Below are 16,767 nucleotides of genomic sequence, written 5' to 3'. Positions count from 1 at the left end.
CCCCCCCCCCCCCACACACACACACACACATTACCCCCAGCCCTGAATAATGACCCCCCTCCGCCCGCGGATCAGCCCTCCTCCGACTGTGGCGGCGTTGGACTGAGTCCGCAGCCGCCACGCTGAATTCCCACCGGGTGAGACCATGAGAGACCCACGCCGTCAGGAACTCGCATCTGTGCATCGCGAAAGCGACGCCTCGCCCAATTTCGTCATCATCGGGGATCCTCCGCCCCCGCGCCGAAAATTATTTTGGGATTGGAGAATCCCGCCCCAAGTGCTGATGTCGGGACAGAATCTGTGGACTTCTATGACAGCCAAATTGGCGCCAGTCCCAGAGCAATTTATCAACCGTTAATGGGCTAGACTGGCGCCATGCGGAACACGATCGATTCCATTGAAAAACTGTGTCAGATTCACTGGGGTTGAGACTGCACTCGAGAGGCTGACTCCCTACACACACTCATCCCAGCCAACAAAATGGCACTGGTTAGAATCAAAGAATTTACAGTGCAGAAGTAGGCCATTCGGCCCATCAAGTCTGCACCGGCCCTTGGAAAGAGCACCCTACTTAAGCCCACGGCTCCTCCCTATCCCCGCAACCCAGAGAACCCACCTAACCTTTTGGACACTAAGGGGCAATTGATCTGCAAATCTTTGGACTGTGGGGGGAAACCGGAGCAACCGGAGGAAACCCACGCAGACACGGGGAGAACGTGCAGACTCCGCACAGACAGGGTGTGACCGGAACATTGGCTAACAGCCGAAAAAGAAACACCCCCTCGTTGATCAGTCCATCATGTGGTTAACCAGGATAGATTGTGCCAACCCCTTTTCCCTCTCGCCATCAAGTGGCAGATGCACCATTAAACGTTGCTCTCCCCTCGTGAGAATGAGAACCCGCTGGTCTAATTGGAAAATGGTTTGACTGACAGCGAGTGGCTGATGCACACTGTTTTTGCAATCCGTTAGGGTGGATGGAATAGCTGCTTTGCCCGCATGCCGCAGTAAAAAAGGCAAACAGAATTTCTTTACAGATTTGCGGCCATTGTTTAGGTTTCGAAACTAAGAAGCTCCACTTCGCAACGAGCTGTTTGAGAAATCGAGAGGCGATTGGCGTCCCTTTCCACCAGCCTCCCGGGGAGCTGTATTTCAGCCTTGTTGTCAAACCTTTTCTTCTCAATGTGAACCTTTCTCAAAAGCCTTTCGGGGGGGGGGGGGGGGGGGGGAAATGTAAAACAGTTTTCTTTTTCCCTTTCAAAAGCTTGCTTTATTGACATTTTCCAGAATTAAAACAAAAGTAACGTCGAGCACGATAAGGAGGGCTGAGATACGCTCACGTAACGCTCACTATTTCCAGCACCGTACCCCGTTCAAAAGGGGTCCAGGCCTCCGGCAACCGCACACAACAGCTCATCAACAACGCCAGAGATCAGGTTCCAATCTTCAGAAGCTCTGTGCAACTCCAGTGACGCAAGCGAAGGACACAAAGACAGACAGCGGAATTTGGTAAAATTATTAATTGATGAACACGAGGACAGACAGATGTACACGCTGTTTCAGACCGAAAGCTGCCAAGTTAATCTTCCAAGTTAATATAACTCTTGATTTTCTTTTTCTTTTTTTAAAACAATATAGCAAATCAATTCTTTTTTTTTTAAACGCATTTATATATAAAAAGGCCGACTGATTTCGCATGGCAGTAATTTGTTTACTTAATTCAACTCAACTGGTTGGACCACACTGGCTACTTGTCACTTTCTTACCAACCCCTTCTTCAGACTACAGATGTGCCAACCAGCACCTGGATGGTGGCTATTAAAAGGTATTTACATTGCGCCCACAAATAAAAGCTACAGTGACTACGGGAGTAAATGATTCTCCTGCGAGTTTGTAAAACCTCGGAAGTGTAGGTTATATAAAGCCACTGCACGGTTTTAAAAAAAATTAGTGTATATACAACCATCATATAAAGAGATAAATTAAAAAAAAAAAAATGTGCACCCTGTACAACACGTACAGCTTTACAAATTAAATCCTTTTTTTTTTCCAATAAAAAATATAATTATTTCAAGTTGTCAGGCGAGCTGCGTTTTCCGCAGTTCTCCCCCCCGCTCGACGGTTCCTCTTCAGTAGCGGAGGGGGCTGAAACGCACGTTCTTAATTTCCAGCTCCAGCTGTTTCACCCTGACCTCTTTCTGTGCCAGCAGCTCCCGTAGCCTCCGAATCTCCTCCTGCTGCCGGTAAAACATCTGCAGGAGCTGGTTGAAAGTAAACCACACGTCGTTTTAGAACACAGAAAAAAAAACTTGCGTTTTTTTTAAAGCGCAGAGCAGGTTTCGATTCGATTAAACCAGGGGCTGGTTTCGCACACTGGGGTAAATCGCTGGCTTTTAAAGCAGACCAAGGCAGGCCAGCAGCACGGTTCGATTCCCGTACCAGCCTCCCCGAACAGGTGCCGGAATGTGGCGACTAGGGGCTTTTCACAGTAACTTCGTTTGAAGCCTACTTGTGACAATAAGCGATTTTCATTTCATTTTCATTTTTTCACTCTGGAGGTTTGCCCCCCCCCCCTGGGGTAGCGAAACCTGAAGGGGTCGACCCTGCAATTAATAATTAGCAAAAGTGGAGCCCCCCGGGACGAGAGGTACAAGTGGGGAATGCGGCTGCAAAACTGACTAAAGGGCTGAAAGCCTTGTCGTGGTGAATGGCTCCAGACAGTTGGGGAGACCAGCAGTGCTATTCCCAGAGGTTTTTCCACATGCTTATTAATGGCTGGGTAAATGTGGCATGATTTCAAAGTGGTCAGATTGCACTGTGGCCCCCGTCTCTAGAGCAAGTAGCTCCAGGTTAGAGTCCCTCTGTAAATTCTATGATGACTATGATGATGACTTGAATGGCCTGTAACAATATGTATAATGTACGGAATACAAAGGGTTAACAATTTGATGTTAATACTTCTCACCACCAGATGGGGATAAAGAGCAGTCATATAAATATCATGTGATTCCTGGGATTCTGGGAGGTGTTTAGGCATGAGATAAATTAGTTGCATAGTGTAGACTTCTGTAGTTAGAGATATTATAGATTCATTTAATAACCTATACCTTGTGACTTGTTCGAATCTTTAAATTAAAAAAAAAAAATTTAAGAGTAACCAATTATTTTTCTTTTCCAATTAAGGGGCAATTTAGCGTGGCCAATTCACCTAACCAGCACACCTTTGGGCTGTGGGGGTGAAACCCACGCAGACATGAGGATAATGTGCAAACTCCACACGGGCAGCGACCCAGAACCGGGATTCGAACCCGGGTCCTCAGCGCCGCAGTCCCAGTGCTAACCATTGTGCCGCATGCCACCTGTATCTCAATTAAGTAGTGTAAATAAATCAGCTTTGATCATTAACTTATGTTCGCTTTATGTTCTTTGTTAACACCACGTTCTCAAGACATCCTGATAGACACAACAGAGAATATCACAAGGCCCAGGAAGGTGAGTTCAATACGCGCCCAAACTGCCAACCTGCAAAATCCTTCCAAATACTCCCAATGGCTGGCAGGAAGAATAGGAAAGACTCCACATCGGGTGTGGCTGGCCAGGAGGGGCGCGCCCCTCAATCTACAAGTCCCCAACAACGGACTAGCCACCTGCTCCGGGATTTACTAGCTATGGAAACAGACAAAAGTCTGCCTTAATGCCCCACTAGGTGCGGGAAGAGAAAGAGGGGAAGAGATGGCACAAAACTTGGAAATGTGACTTCAGGAGGCAGGCCGGCAGAATGGGCAGACCGATGGTAGATTAGATTTAACAGAGAGAAATGAACAGTGACGCATTTTGGAAGGCAGAATGAGGAGAAGGAATTTCTACCTTGCACTCAATTTTAATAAGGGTGTTGGAAAGGAGAGGAAGTTCGCAGTTACATTTCCCAAAGGTTGGCCGAATTCTGGGATTTATAAGTAGCGGCATGGAGCAAAAATACCAAAGAAGCCTTGTTAAACTGGTACAGAACGTTAGCTATGCCTAGTCAAGATAAATGTAAATTACTGCGGATGCTGGAATCTGAAACAAAAACAGAAAACACTGGACAATCTCAGCAGGTCTGGCAGCGTCTATGTGGAGAGAGAGAAGGGAGCGAACGGTTAGAGTCTGTATAATCCACCTTTGACAAAGAGTCATCCAGACTCAATGTCAGCTCCCTTCTCACTCCACAGAGGCTGAGATTGTCCAGTAATTTCTGTTTTTGTATTAGTTATGCCTTACCTGGTCAATCTTTTAAACATTAATTCATGGAATGTTGGCATCGCTAGCCAGGCCAGCGTTTATTGCCCATCCCTAATTGCCTTTGAGAGGGTCGCGGTGAGCCTTTGCAGTCCGTGTGGTGTAGGTACACCCCAGTGCTTGTAGGGAGGGAGTTCCGGGACTTTGATCCTGATCAGCTCTGGACACCCCACTTTAGTCAGAATCTCAGTCTCATGGAGATGGCAGTGCCCATGCCAGCTGGCAGTGTCACGTGATCACCTTGGCAATGCTATGTTAGCACCTAGGTGTCACTGCCAGGGTGCCCAGATGGCACCATCAGTGCCAGGGCACTACCCGGCCCAAAGGACATGCAGCTGGAGGTCCCCGATCCCCTGGGAGACCCCCCCGAGCGCCGTTCCATCTGGCCCCTGTTTGTGGGGACAAGTGCTAAACAGCACTTGCCCGAGGACTCCGAGGCGAACGGGACAGGTCCCAAAGCCTCAGGTACCTCGGGAATCTGCACATGAGAGTGAGACCAGCTGGCTCGCTTTAATATGCAGATTTGCCAAGGTGATCCCGCCGACAAAGGGCGGGAGTTACATCGCAACGTCTCGCAAGATTACGTCGGATCTCGCGAGGCGTTACGAACCAGGTAGATCCCGGGCGCGGGGATCCTGGGCTTTTCCACCACGGCAAGCTGAGTTTCAGGTGCACCGTGGCAATCGGATTGCACCCATGGATTTATGGTAACAGAACCAGAGGTGACACGAGGGGGAAATAAATGATTCAACGAGTTGTCACAATCAGGAACTGCTGCCTGAGCGGGTGGAGGGAATAGACTCAGTAACTCTCAAAAGGGAATTGAAAAGCAAAAAAAATGCAAGGCTTTGGGGACAGAGCTGGGAGAGTGGCACACATCGGGTAGCCATGCAAAAGAGCAAGTGCCGTCTTCCTGTGCTGTATCATTCCATGATTCAAAAAACTGATATTCAGCCTCCTCCAAGGATCGGGTATCTTTGGAGAAGGAGAGCTCCTGGGGCAGAGGGAGGAGAAGGGTGTAGATAGTCAATGGGGCTGAATTAGCCATTGTAATTTGATCAGGTGAGAAAGTTGAGGACACTCTAACTTGGAAAGGGTTGCAGGTGTCTAAACGCACACGATTGAGATAAGAAAGAGTACTTGATTCAGACCGATACATGGGGTGTTGTGGCATGAGTGGGGTGGAGATTGGGATAGTGCCATACAGGTCCAGTGTTAAGGATCAGAAAAACACAAGGCTATTGTACCATACCTCATTCTCTGTTTTGGGGACTGGGCACTCTGACAGATCGTAACCATTTGTTATGAAACTCTTTTTCGGCTCTTGTATTTTATCTGTGTTCCTTTGTTCCTGTTTTTCTGGGAGTGCGTTCACTCTCACTTGTTCTTTCTTAAGGCGGCCAGGTGGGTCCCACCGCTCAGTCCCGTTTCTCAGCGGGGAAGACTGTGGGCTGTTACAACCAGGCTTTAAGGAGATGAATATAGGATCTGAAACAGTAAACGGGGAAGAATGTGACTGAAACCACAGGAAATGCCATTATGGAGTTAGGATGACGAATTATGAGATAAAGTGTTGTGGTGCAGGACACTTGTGTGTGCGTGGGGCTGTAAGTCACTGGATCGCACTTGTGACTCTGAATCAGACGGTCACTAGTCCTAGTGTCACTCCAGGGTCTGGAGACCAAAATCTAGGTTGATGTTCCCAGTGCTGAGGGTGTGCTGCCCTGTTGGAACTGTCGTTTTTCAGATTTGATGTTATGAGGCCCCGTCTGCCCCGTAACGGGTCCCATCCACTATTTTGAAGGACAGCAGGGAGGTTTTCCCTAGTGCCTTCCTGGTTCAGCTGGGGCTGGTTTAGCACAGTGGGCTAAACAGCTGGCTTGTAATGCAGAACAAGGCCAGCAGCGCGGGTTCAATTCCCGTACCGGCCTCCCCGAACAGGCGCCGGAATGTGGCGACTCGGGGCTTTTCACAGAAACGTCATTGACGCCGACTTGTGACAATAAGCGATTATTATTATTGTTCAGTCTTCACCCTTCAACCAACATTACTAAAACAGAAATAAAAACACAAAATGCTGGGAAAACTCAGCAGGCCTGGCAGCATCTGTAGAGGGAGAAACAGGGTTAACGTTTCGAGAAAATGTGACCCACCTTCAGAACGGAAACATTTTATTATTGCTGTGTTCCATATCACAGAGATATGCAGCGCTGACCCACCAGCTTGTGTGTGTGTGTATGTGTGAGAGAGAGACAGGAGTTTTATTCAATGCTTTAAAATCCCGTACCTGTACCAGCCTCCCCGAACAGGCACCGGAATGAGGCGACTAGGGGCTTTTCACAGTAACTTAATTTGAAGCTTACTTGTGACAATAAGCGATTTTCATTTCATTTCATTTAAAATGTCTGCTCCCATTCTTTTTGCACTTGCCTCAGTTTTGTTTCTTTTCCTAAGTGGCCACACACAGGCTTAACTAATCATACACAGAACACATACCAGACACACACAATCAAACACTGTACAATTAAACACTACAATTATCATATCACTGTTTGTGGGAGCTTGCTGTCTGCTAATTGACTGCCGGGTTTCTTGCAGTAACTGCAATTCAAAACTACTTTCTTTTTGTTCCATTCTCTATTTTCTTTCCTTTTCTCCCACACATCCAATGTTTCCCTGGTGCAATTTACAAACCACGTTGACACTTGCTTTATTTTTAAGGGGCAATTTAGCGTAGCTCATCGACCTGTCCTGCACATTGTTTTGGGTTGTGGGGGTGAGACCCATGCAGACATGGGGAGAATGTGCAAACTCTACATGGACAGTAGTGACCCGGTGCTGGGATCGAACCCGGGTCCTCGGCGCCGTGAGGCAGCAGTGCTAACCACTGCACCGCCGCGCTGCCCCGAGCTCCTATATCTGATGTTCTTATAGAATGGTTTCACAAGTTTACACAGGCATACTGGGGGGTAATTTTAAGCTGACCCTCTAGGCAGGACACCAACGGCATCAGGCAGAAGAGTGGTTTTATACATCGCACAATATCGCTCTAGATTTTTTCCTCAATGGAGATCGATATCGAGGGGCCTGTAAAACCAGCCCCGCACCCGATCCTGCCGCTTCCACACCTGGAGAACAAGCTAAGTATCAATCCCATTGTCTCTCTACAAACGCCTGTACAAGCCACATTAAAATCCATTTCACTAAAGGCGGATAGATCATGGATGCAATCATGGCCCAATCTAGAAAAAACTGTCGATTAAAGCAAATTACTGCGACTCCTGGGGTCGGAGACAAAAACGGAAAATTCTGGACAATCCCAGCAGCGTCTGTGGAGAGAGAAGGGAGCCAACGTTTCGAATCTGGATGACTCTTTATCAAAGCAGAAAAACATATAGAAAAACATTTACTTTAACATCAGCCAACAGTCACAAATAAAAAACGGTTTCTGTTAAGGTTTATACAATATGTACAAGACTGACCTTTATTAACTCCACTTAGCCATTCTTGGGCAGTCATTGCTGGCTGTGCTGCTGCCGTCATTGGATAGATATCATCCTGGTATGATTCAGACTGCAAGGTATATGGGATAAAGAATAATCTGATTGGCCACATAGTGCATCACCACATATCTATTTCTTAAACTTTTAGGCTCGTTTAGTATGCCATACTTTTCAAATCAAACTGTACCCTTTACAGCCTTTCCCTTTCCACCATCCATAGATCCGAGTTCATTCAAAACCCTGCTGCCCCATCGCCCATCCTGCACTTTGCCCCATTCACCTGTCAGCACCTGTGCCCATTGACCTACACTGGCACCAGGTCCGGTCAAATGTACATTTAAAAATTCTTATCTGGATTTCAAATCCCTCCACCTCTTTGCCGTCTCCTCCAGCGCCAATCTGCTCCTTCAGTCCCGGCCTCACGATCACCCTCCCGGGCTTCATTCGAACACCATTGGCAGCCGTGCCCTTCAGCCACCCGGGTCCTCGGGTGCGACGAGGCGGCCTCGCCGCGCCCGACTTGGTGTGTTGGGACGAGGCCGCTGAAATCCCGCGAGAGGCCTGCATCAGGATTCGCGACGCTCAAAATGGCTCGCGAAATTCAATGCAATCTCGCAGCGAGTTGCGATCTGGATCTCCCTCTCGTTGGGTGGGATCCAGGCAGGCGTATATAATGTGTTCACTGGATTTATTTGGGGCACGGGATTAACTGGCCTGCCCAGCGAGGCCTCAACCGGGCGCTGTTTGGTACTGGTTCACAAAGCTGTGAACAGCCAGGACGGCAGGGGCTATGCCAGGGTGCTTGGTTGGCAGTGCCCAGGTGCCAGGTTGCCCATTCCAGGGGATGGGCCCGGGGGGGGGGGGCTTGCCCATGCGAGCTGAGATGAGGTGGGGCTTGAGGACCCCGGAAGAGGTAACTAGGGTGAGGTGGAGGGACCTGAAGCCGCGGTGGGGCGCAGAGGGGGGGTCAACGGATTGGGGCTACCTTTAGAAACGCCGCCCCTGACCCGCGAGTAGTCTTCCTGCGCTGGCCTCGATGGGCAGTTCCTCACCGAGGCCAAAAGAAAATAGCAAAGTGTCGTTGAATAGAGGGGTCATTCTCGGCGCTAAACATGCTATTCAGCGGACTTTAACATGAATCCGCCTACCATTTAGCTCAGGAAATCTCTTTCATCTCTCTCCCTCTCATTAATGGGATGTTGGGCCAGATTTATTTCCCACTCCCAGTTGCCCTTGAGGAGATGGTGGTGAGCTGGTTCCTTGAACTGCCGAAGTCCATGTTGAATCATAGAATTTCTACAGTGCAGGAGGCCATTCGGCCCATCGAGTCTACACCGGCCCTCTGAAAGAACATCCCCATAAGCCTGAAACCCAAAGTACCTGACCTGCACATCTTTGGACTGTGGGAGGAAACCCACGCAGACACTGGGGAGAAAGAGCAAACTCCACACGGTGACCCAAGGCCGGACTTAGATATTACACATTCATTATATTTGGGGAAAGCGTGAAAAAATGGGAGCCTTGGATCAGAGACTCAATTCTAGTATTGAGGAGGGATGGGTGAAAAGAGAAGTATCATGACAGAATTTCACTGAAATATTCAGAAAACATGCTTGAATTTATACTTGAAACTTTGCGGGATAATTTGATTTGGCATTGTATATTAACATAGAATTTACAGCGCAGAAGGAGGCCATTCCGCCCATCGAGTCTGCACCGGCTCTTGGAAAGAGCACCCTACCCAAGGTCAACACCTCCACCCGATCCCCATAACCTAGTAACCCCACCCAACACTAAGGGCAATTTTGGACACTAAGGGCAATTTAGCATGGCCAATCCACCTAACCTGCACATCTTTGGACTGTGGGAGGAAACCGGAGCACCCGGAGGAAACCCACGCACACACGGGGAGGATGTGCAGACTCCGCACAGACAGTGACCCAAGCCGGAATCGAACTTGGGACCCTGGAGCTGTGAAGCAATTGTGCTAACCACAATGCTACCGTGCTGCCCCAAACATGACATTATTTACACACAAAGCTTATTGAGTTGGGTGAAACTTGCCTATTCTAAGTCCTCTCATGAGTAGGTACGCCCACAGTGCTGTTAGGGAGGGAGTTCCAGGCTGTTACCCCAGCGATAGTGAAGGAACGGCCATGTCAGGATGGTGAGTGGAGGGGAACATACAGGTGTTTCTATATATCTGCTTCCCTTTTCCTTCTAGGTGGTAGAGGCTTGGAAGGTGTGTCAGAGGAGCCTTGGCGAGTTGCTGCAGTGCATCTTGTAGATGGTACCCACGGCTGCTACAGTGCATCGGTGGTGGAGGGAGTGAATGTTTGTGGATGGAGGAGCAATCAAGCAGGGCTGCTTTGTCCTGGATGGTGTCGAGCTTCCGAGTGTTGTTGGAGCTGCACTCATCCAGGCAAGTGGAGAGTGTTCCATCACACTCCTGACTTGTGCCTTGTAGATTGTGGACAGGCTTTGGGGAATCAGGAGGTGAGTTACTCGCCGTAGGATTCCTAGCCTTTGACCTGCCCTGGTAGCCACAGTATTAATGTGGCTAGTCCAGTTCAGTTTCTGATCAATGGTAACCCCCAGGATGTTGATTGTGGGGGATTCAGCGATGGTAATGCCATTGAATGTCATGGGGCGATGGTTAGATCCTCTCTTGTAGGAGATGGTCATTGCCTGGCACTTGTGTGGCGCAAATGTAACTTGCCACTTGTCAGCGCAAACCTGGATATTGTCCGGGTCTTGCTGCATTTGGACATGGACTGCTTCATTGTCTGAGGAGTCGCGAATGGTGCTGAACATTGTGCAGTCATCCACAAACATCCCCACGTCTGACCTTATGATGGAAGGGAGGTCATTGATGAAACAGCTGAAGATGGTTGGGGCCGAGGACACGACCCTGAGGAACCCCTGCAGCGATGTCCTGGAGCTGAGATGATTGACCTCCAACCACTACAACCGTCTTCCTCTGTGCCGGGTATGACTCCAATCAGCGGAGAGTTCCCCCTCCCCCTCCCCCTGATTCCCATTGACTCCAGTTTAGCTCGGGCTCCTTGATGCCAAACTCGGTCAAATGCTACCTTGATGTCAACAGCAGTCATTCTCACCTCATCTCTGGCATTCAGAACTTTTGAACCAAAGCTGCAATGAGATCAGGAGCTGAGTGACCCTGGCGGAAGCCAAACTGAGCAGGTTATTTGAAGTGCCTCGTGATAGCATTGTTGATGACCCCATTCATCACTATACTGATGATTGAGAGTAGAGTGATAGGACGGTAATTGAGATGGGTTGCATTTGTCCAGCTCTTTCTGTACAGAACACACCTGGGCAATTTTCCACATTGCTGGGTAGATGCCAGTGTTGTAGCTGTACTGGAACAGCTTGACTAGGGGGCCTGGCATCCTCCAGAACACAAATCTTCAGTAATATTGCTGAAATATTGTCAGGGCCTATAACCTTTGCAGTATCCACTGTCTTCAGCCGTTTCTTGATATCACGTGTAGTGAATCGTATTGGCTGAAGACTGACACCTCCGGAGGAGGCCAAACTCGGCACTTCTGGCTGAAGATTGTTGCGAATGCCTCAGCCTTGTCTTTTGCACTGATGTGCTGGGCTCCTCCATCGTGGAGGATGGGGATATTTGTGGAGCCTCCTCCTCCAGTGAGTTATTGAATTGTTGACTGTCATTCACGGCTGAATGTGGCAGGATTGCAGAACTTAGATCTTGGGCCAAGGATTTGGTCAGCTGTTCTAAGATCTCCGTATGCGACATGGTGTCATATTTCTCTGGACAATTCCTCCTGCGAAGTGCCTTGGGAAATTTGGGTGAAAGCTGTAGAAGGGTTTGCTGATAGGGTGAGACGAAGAGAGAGGGGAGGCTCATAAATGCTGACATGGACCTTCGGGCCGAATGGCCAGTTTGTCTAATTCTATGCTGTGTTTCTTACCCGTCGAGGCACAATCATCGAAACAGGTTCAATAAGGCTCTTGGTTGTCACCAACTTGTAGAACCTGAAGACTTCACAGCTAGAGACATCCAGGCCCCTCTTTGGCATTATACCTGCAAATTAAAAATAATAGCAAACTTATACCCAGTGTATTTGATACTCAAGCTGCAACTCACTCTCCAGCCAAGAAAGGCGGGCAGTAAGGACGGGAGGGGGGGGGAAAATCGGTATTTGGTGATCAAATTGGGGACATTGAGCAGACATTTTAAAGCACTGTGATTAAAACCTGCTGTACACATAGAAACGACGGCGGCACAGTGGTTAGCACTGCTGCCTCGCGGCGCCGAGGACCCGGGTTCGAATCCCGGCCCTGGGTCACTGCCCGTGTGGAGTTTGCACATTCTCCCCGTGTCCGCGTGGGTCTCGCCCTCACAGCCCCAAAAGATGTGCGGGGTAAGTGGATTGGCCACAACACAGCTGACTGGGTCTTTGATGCTGGAATCTCCGCCCCTCCAACCCTCTTTCCTCTAGTTTGCACTTCTGGAAAGCGGGGGTGGGGGGGGGGGGAGAAAGGCAGATGTGGGGAATGTGAGGGAGAGGTCGCAATTGCAATCACCGACGTACGACACCATGTCCACACGAAAGGAAATCATTTCTTAAAATTCCAACCTTGTCGAGCCACAAGTTATCTTTTGCTTCAGCGACATTGCGCACACACATGAATGATTCAATTTTAAAAACCTAATCTTCCTTGCTGAGATATTGGGCTTGTCATCCCTCAAGCTCATTACATGATACAGTGCAGCATGATATAATAATAATGATACCAGGACCATTCAGGTAAAGTTCATCCAGGCTGACTATTGACTGGTTATTCCATACCAGAAACTGACAAGGTGCCCTGGTCTTGGAAAGTGCACAGACAGAACTTAAAAACAATTATTTTGGGGATGTGGGCAGGCATTTATTGCCTCTCCCCAATTGCCCTTGAACGGAGTGTATTTCAGACGGCATTTCAAGAGTCAACCACATTGCTGTGTGGGTCTGGAGTCACATGTCGGCCAGACTGGGCAAGGACGGCAGATTTCCTTCCCTAAAGGACATTAGTGAACCAGATGGGTTTTTACGACAACAATTCTATGGTCATTATTAGATTTCTAATTCCAGATTTTTTATGGAATACAAATTTAAAAAAAAAAAAAATCTTTTTTTTTTTAATTGAATTAAAATTTCACCACCTGCCGTTTGAACCCAGGTCCCCAGAGCATTAAACTGGCTCTCTGGATTGCCCGGGTCCCCAGAGCATTAAACTGGCTCTCTGGATTGCCAGTCCAGTGACAATACCACCGTGCCACCGCCTGCCCTTATCAGGGATTAGGAACTTGAGTTGCGCATCTGGGATCGTTCTTCCCGGAGCAGAGGAGGTTGAGGGGAGATTAACCAGTGCTGTTGGAAATCACAAAGGGTTTTGAGAGAGTGAATAAGGTGAAACTGTTTCCGTCGGAGGTAAGCCAATAACCAGAGGGCACAGAAGGAAGGGGTCCGGGTAAGAGATGCTGCCAGTCCTGCTGAGCGTTTCCAGCGTTTTCCGTTTTTATTTCCATTTTCCAGCATCTGCAGTCATTTGCCTTTACTGTTCTGCTTCCAGCATTTCCCCCTCCCTGGGCCTCGGCAAGTAACTACACCTCATACATAAATGTTACAATTAAAGGCAAAAAGGTGCAACATTTTTAACAGCTTAAAAAAATGAGACTACGGATGGGATTTTCCAGTCCCGCCCACAGAGCGGCGTGTTTTCCGGTGCTGTAGGCTGCCCGCCACTGGGATAGTCCAGCCCCTAGTCAATGGTAATTTGCGTTGCTCGCCAGCTATGCATCAGGGAACCCGCCATGCCGGGGGGGGGGGGGCGGGGGGGGGGGGAGGATGCGGCGCCCGCTTATGGGGGGACCGGAAGATCCGCTGGTGGGAAAGGGCCAGAAAATCCGGGCCTACATATTTCTTGAGCCAAGTGAACATACCCATCCCTTTCTGAGGTAGTGCAGAGCGAAAATCCATCAAGAAGTGTAGGTAGGGTTTTTCCGAGCTCAGCTCATAGTACCTGATGTTCCCTTCGCCCTGTGAATGAGCAAGAATGAAAGTAGGTATCAGGCTTCAATCACTGCAACGTTCAATACATAAAGCGTGCTCAAAAACTGTAAATCTGGACGGGCCATAAGTCTCGGAACAATCATTCCCTTTAAGCAGGATGTGCATGTGCGAGCCTGGATGCGGTGGGAATACTCTACAGGCCGGGTCAGTGGGCCAAGGATTCAAGCTGAAATGCAGAACCCGAGGAGACCATCGCGCTAGACACTGCCAGAGGGGGCCGTCTTTCAGATGACACAATAGTCCAAGATCTCTCCCCACCCTCTCGGGCCAGCTGCTCCCCTCTCTCGGGTGGGGTTGTTGTGGCCCCGCCTCCTGCCTCTTAATCTGGTAAAGGATACGGGGGGGGGGGAGGGGGGGGTGAACAGGAGAACAGGGTTAGACCGAGAGGCTCGAGCATCTTAACCACCAGCACGACCTTTTCCAACAATTTGGAAGCGAGAAGGAATTCTGAGTAAATCAGTCATCACTTTGGGCACTTGTCTACCTCACGACTGTCACGCTGAAGTTAGGGAACACTTTCACAGGCAGGGAGGGGGTGGTGGTGCTTTGGAATTTCCTGCCACAAAAAGGACAGGCGACGCTGGCTCAATTGTTAATTCCAAAGCTGTGGTTGATCATATTTTGTCAGCTAAAGGTACAAGGGACGTGGGATCAGCAACCATCTCGTTGAATGATGCAATTGGCTCGACTGGCTGAATGACCTCTCGCTGACCCAGAGTTCCTCTGTAACCAGCTCTTATTACACACTTGGGTTGAGAGTACAACAACCTTGGGCAGGAATTCACCTGACTGTGATGCCTGTTCCAAGAAAATCAGGAATGTATTTGCAAGTATTCAATTAGCTTTAAACTTCACAGAATGGGATTAATCTATCTCACATTTACTCCAGACGTAGCAACCTTGGTGGTTGGAGTTACTGGGGGGGGGGGACACGTCATGGTGGTTAGCACTGCTGCCTCACTCACAGCACCAGGGAACCAGGTACGGTTCCAACCTTGGGTGACTGCGGAGTCTGCACGTCCTCCCTGTGTGTGCGTGGGTTTCCTCTGGGTGCTCCGGTTTCCTCCCACAGGCCAAAGATGTGCAGGTTAGGTGAATTGGCCACGCTAAATTGCCCTTCAGTGTCCAAAATGTTAGGTGGGGTGACGGGGTTGCAGGGAGTGGCCCTAGGTGGGGTACTCTTTCAGAGGGTCGGTGCAGACTCGAGGGGTTAAATGGCCTCCTTCTGCACTGTAGGGATTCTATGATTCACATTGCTGTGGGTCTGGAGTCGCATGTGGGCCAGACCAGGTAAGGACGGCGGATTTCTTTCCCTATAAGACATCAGTGAACCAGATGAGGTTTTATGACAATCGACAATGCTTTAATGGTTATCATTAGACTTGTAATTCCAGATTTTTATTTAATTCAAATTTCACCATCTGCAGAGGTGGGATTTGAACCTGGGTCCCCAGAGCACTACTCTGGGCCTCTGGTTAACTAGTCCAGTTTTTGGAGGGCGGTGTTCAGCACCATTTCGAGGGTATTACACGAGGACGTAGCGCCCGGTCCCCTCAAAGCCACATTCGGGGCATCGGACCAGATGAGCTGGAGGCGGGTGTGGGGGCAGATCTTCTGGCCTTCGCCTTATTGGTTTTGGTTGCTCGTAGACGGGTCCTATTGGGGTGGAGGTCAGCCTCTCCACCCTGTGCCCCGCGGGGCATGGCGGGAGGACCTGCTGGAGATTCTGGAACAGGTGACGTTTGCTCCGAGGGCGGCGAGTGATGGGTTCCACAATTGTTGCGGTTTGTTCATCGTGCATTTTCGGGAGTTGGTTACTGTGACTGTTGGGTGGGTTGGGGGGGGGGGGGGGGTCCGGGGTTGGGGGTTGGGGTTCTGAGGTGTTGGTTCCTATTCTAAAATTGTTGAAAGTTTGCTGAATAAAAACTTCTTTTTTTTTAAACAAAGTTCAATAATTGAGGCCATCTGCCTTACCTTGCCTGCCAAGTACAGCATGTACGTGTCAGGGTCATAGAACGGAAAAAGCACGCCCAACGACCCGTCCAAATCCTCCTCCCGTAAAGGCACCGTTAGGTCATCCTGAATTATTAATAATACGAAGGTGCTCATTAATGCAATGGGGAAAAAAATGCAACTTTTAAAAATTCTTCCATGGGACGTGTGTGGATTTGCCACCCGTCCCTAAATGCCCTTGAACGGAGTGGCTGGCTGGGTCATTTCAGAGGGGCCGTTAACAGTCACCCACATTGCTGTGGATCTGTAGGCCAGGCCAGGTAAGGACGGCAGATTTCCTTCCCTAAAAGGACATTAGTGAACCAGGTGGGGTTTTTTACAACAATCAATAGTTTCACCGTTACTGAGACTATTCCAAATTTATTAATTGAATTTTAATTCCACGAGCTGCCATGGTGGGATTTGAACCTGTGACCCCAGAGCATTAGCCTGGGTCTCTGGATTACAGTCCAGTGACATTACCACCATCTCCCCCCAAATGATGGGTTTAATGCAAAGACAGGGCATCTTCACATGTTTCCTGGGGCCAGCCATGGCACAGTTGGCAACACCATTACCTCGAATCCAGGTTTTGAATGCAAAAATCTAGGCCGATACCCCCCAGTGCCAGGATTGAGAGAGTGCCGCACCATTAAAGGTGCCATCCTTCAGAGGAGAGGAAAACCAAGGCTATCTGCCCTCCCAGTGGGACATTAAAGTCCCGTGGGACTCCCATCATTGAATCCCCTGTCATCAAGATCCCTTGACCAGGAATGTAACTGCGTCAGCCGTATAAACGCTGTGCCCCCAAGAGCAGGTCAAAGGCTGGAAATTCTGTGAGAGTCACTCGCCTCCTAAACCTGTCTCCAAAGCCTGTCCACCATCTG

The 16,767-nt window shown here is 49.2% G+C and overlaps 1 protein-coding gene across 5 annotated transcripts in view; it reads right to left on the bottom strand.

The window, feature by feature from the left end:
* Nucleotides 1-1,242: 1,242 nt before the first annotated feature.
* LOC140429869 (coronin-2A-like) overlaps nt 1,243-16,767 on the bottom strand; it is a 221,993-nt gene continuing 206,468 nt past the window's right edge. For all 5 annotated transcript variants that reach the window (XM_072517368.1, XM_072517366.1, XM_072517367.1 and 2 more), the window contains 6 exons: nt 15,863-15,967; nt 13,759-13,855; nt 11,741-11,853; nt 7,761-7,851; nt 5,531-5,766; nt 1,243-2,261 (listed from right to left, as the gene is read on the bottom strand). In XM_072517368.1, coding sequence (XP_072373469.1) covers nt 2,130-2,261; nt 5,531-5,766; nt 7,761-7,851; nt 11,741-11,853; nt 13,759-13,855; nt 15,863-15,967 — 774 coding nt within the window. In that variant the 3' untranslated portion in view covers nt 1,243-2,129. The remainder of the gene's footprint in view (nt 2,262-5,530; nt 5,767-7,760; nt 7,852-11,740; nt 11,854-13,758; nt 13,856-15,862; nt 15,968-16,767) is intronic.

This window comes from Scyliorhinus torazame, chromosome 9 (genome assembly GCF_047496885.1).
Source record: "Scyliorhinus torazame isolate Kashiwa2021f chromosome 9, sScyTor2.1, whole genome shotgun sequence".
NCBI classification, from domain to species: domain Eukaryota; kingdom Metazoa; phylum Chordata; class Chondrichthyes; order Carcharhiniformes; family Scyliorhinidae; genus Scyliorhinus; species Scyliorhinus torazame.
This window is presented reverse-complemented; position numbering and strand designations above follow the sequence as displayed.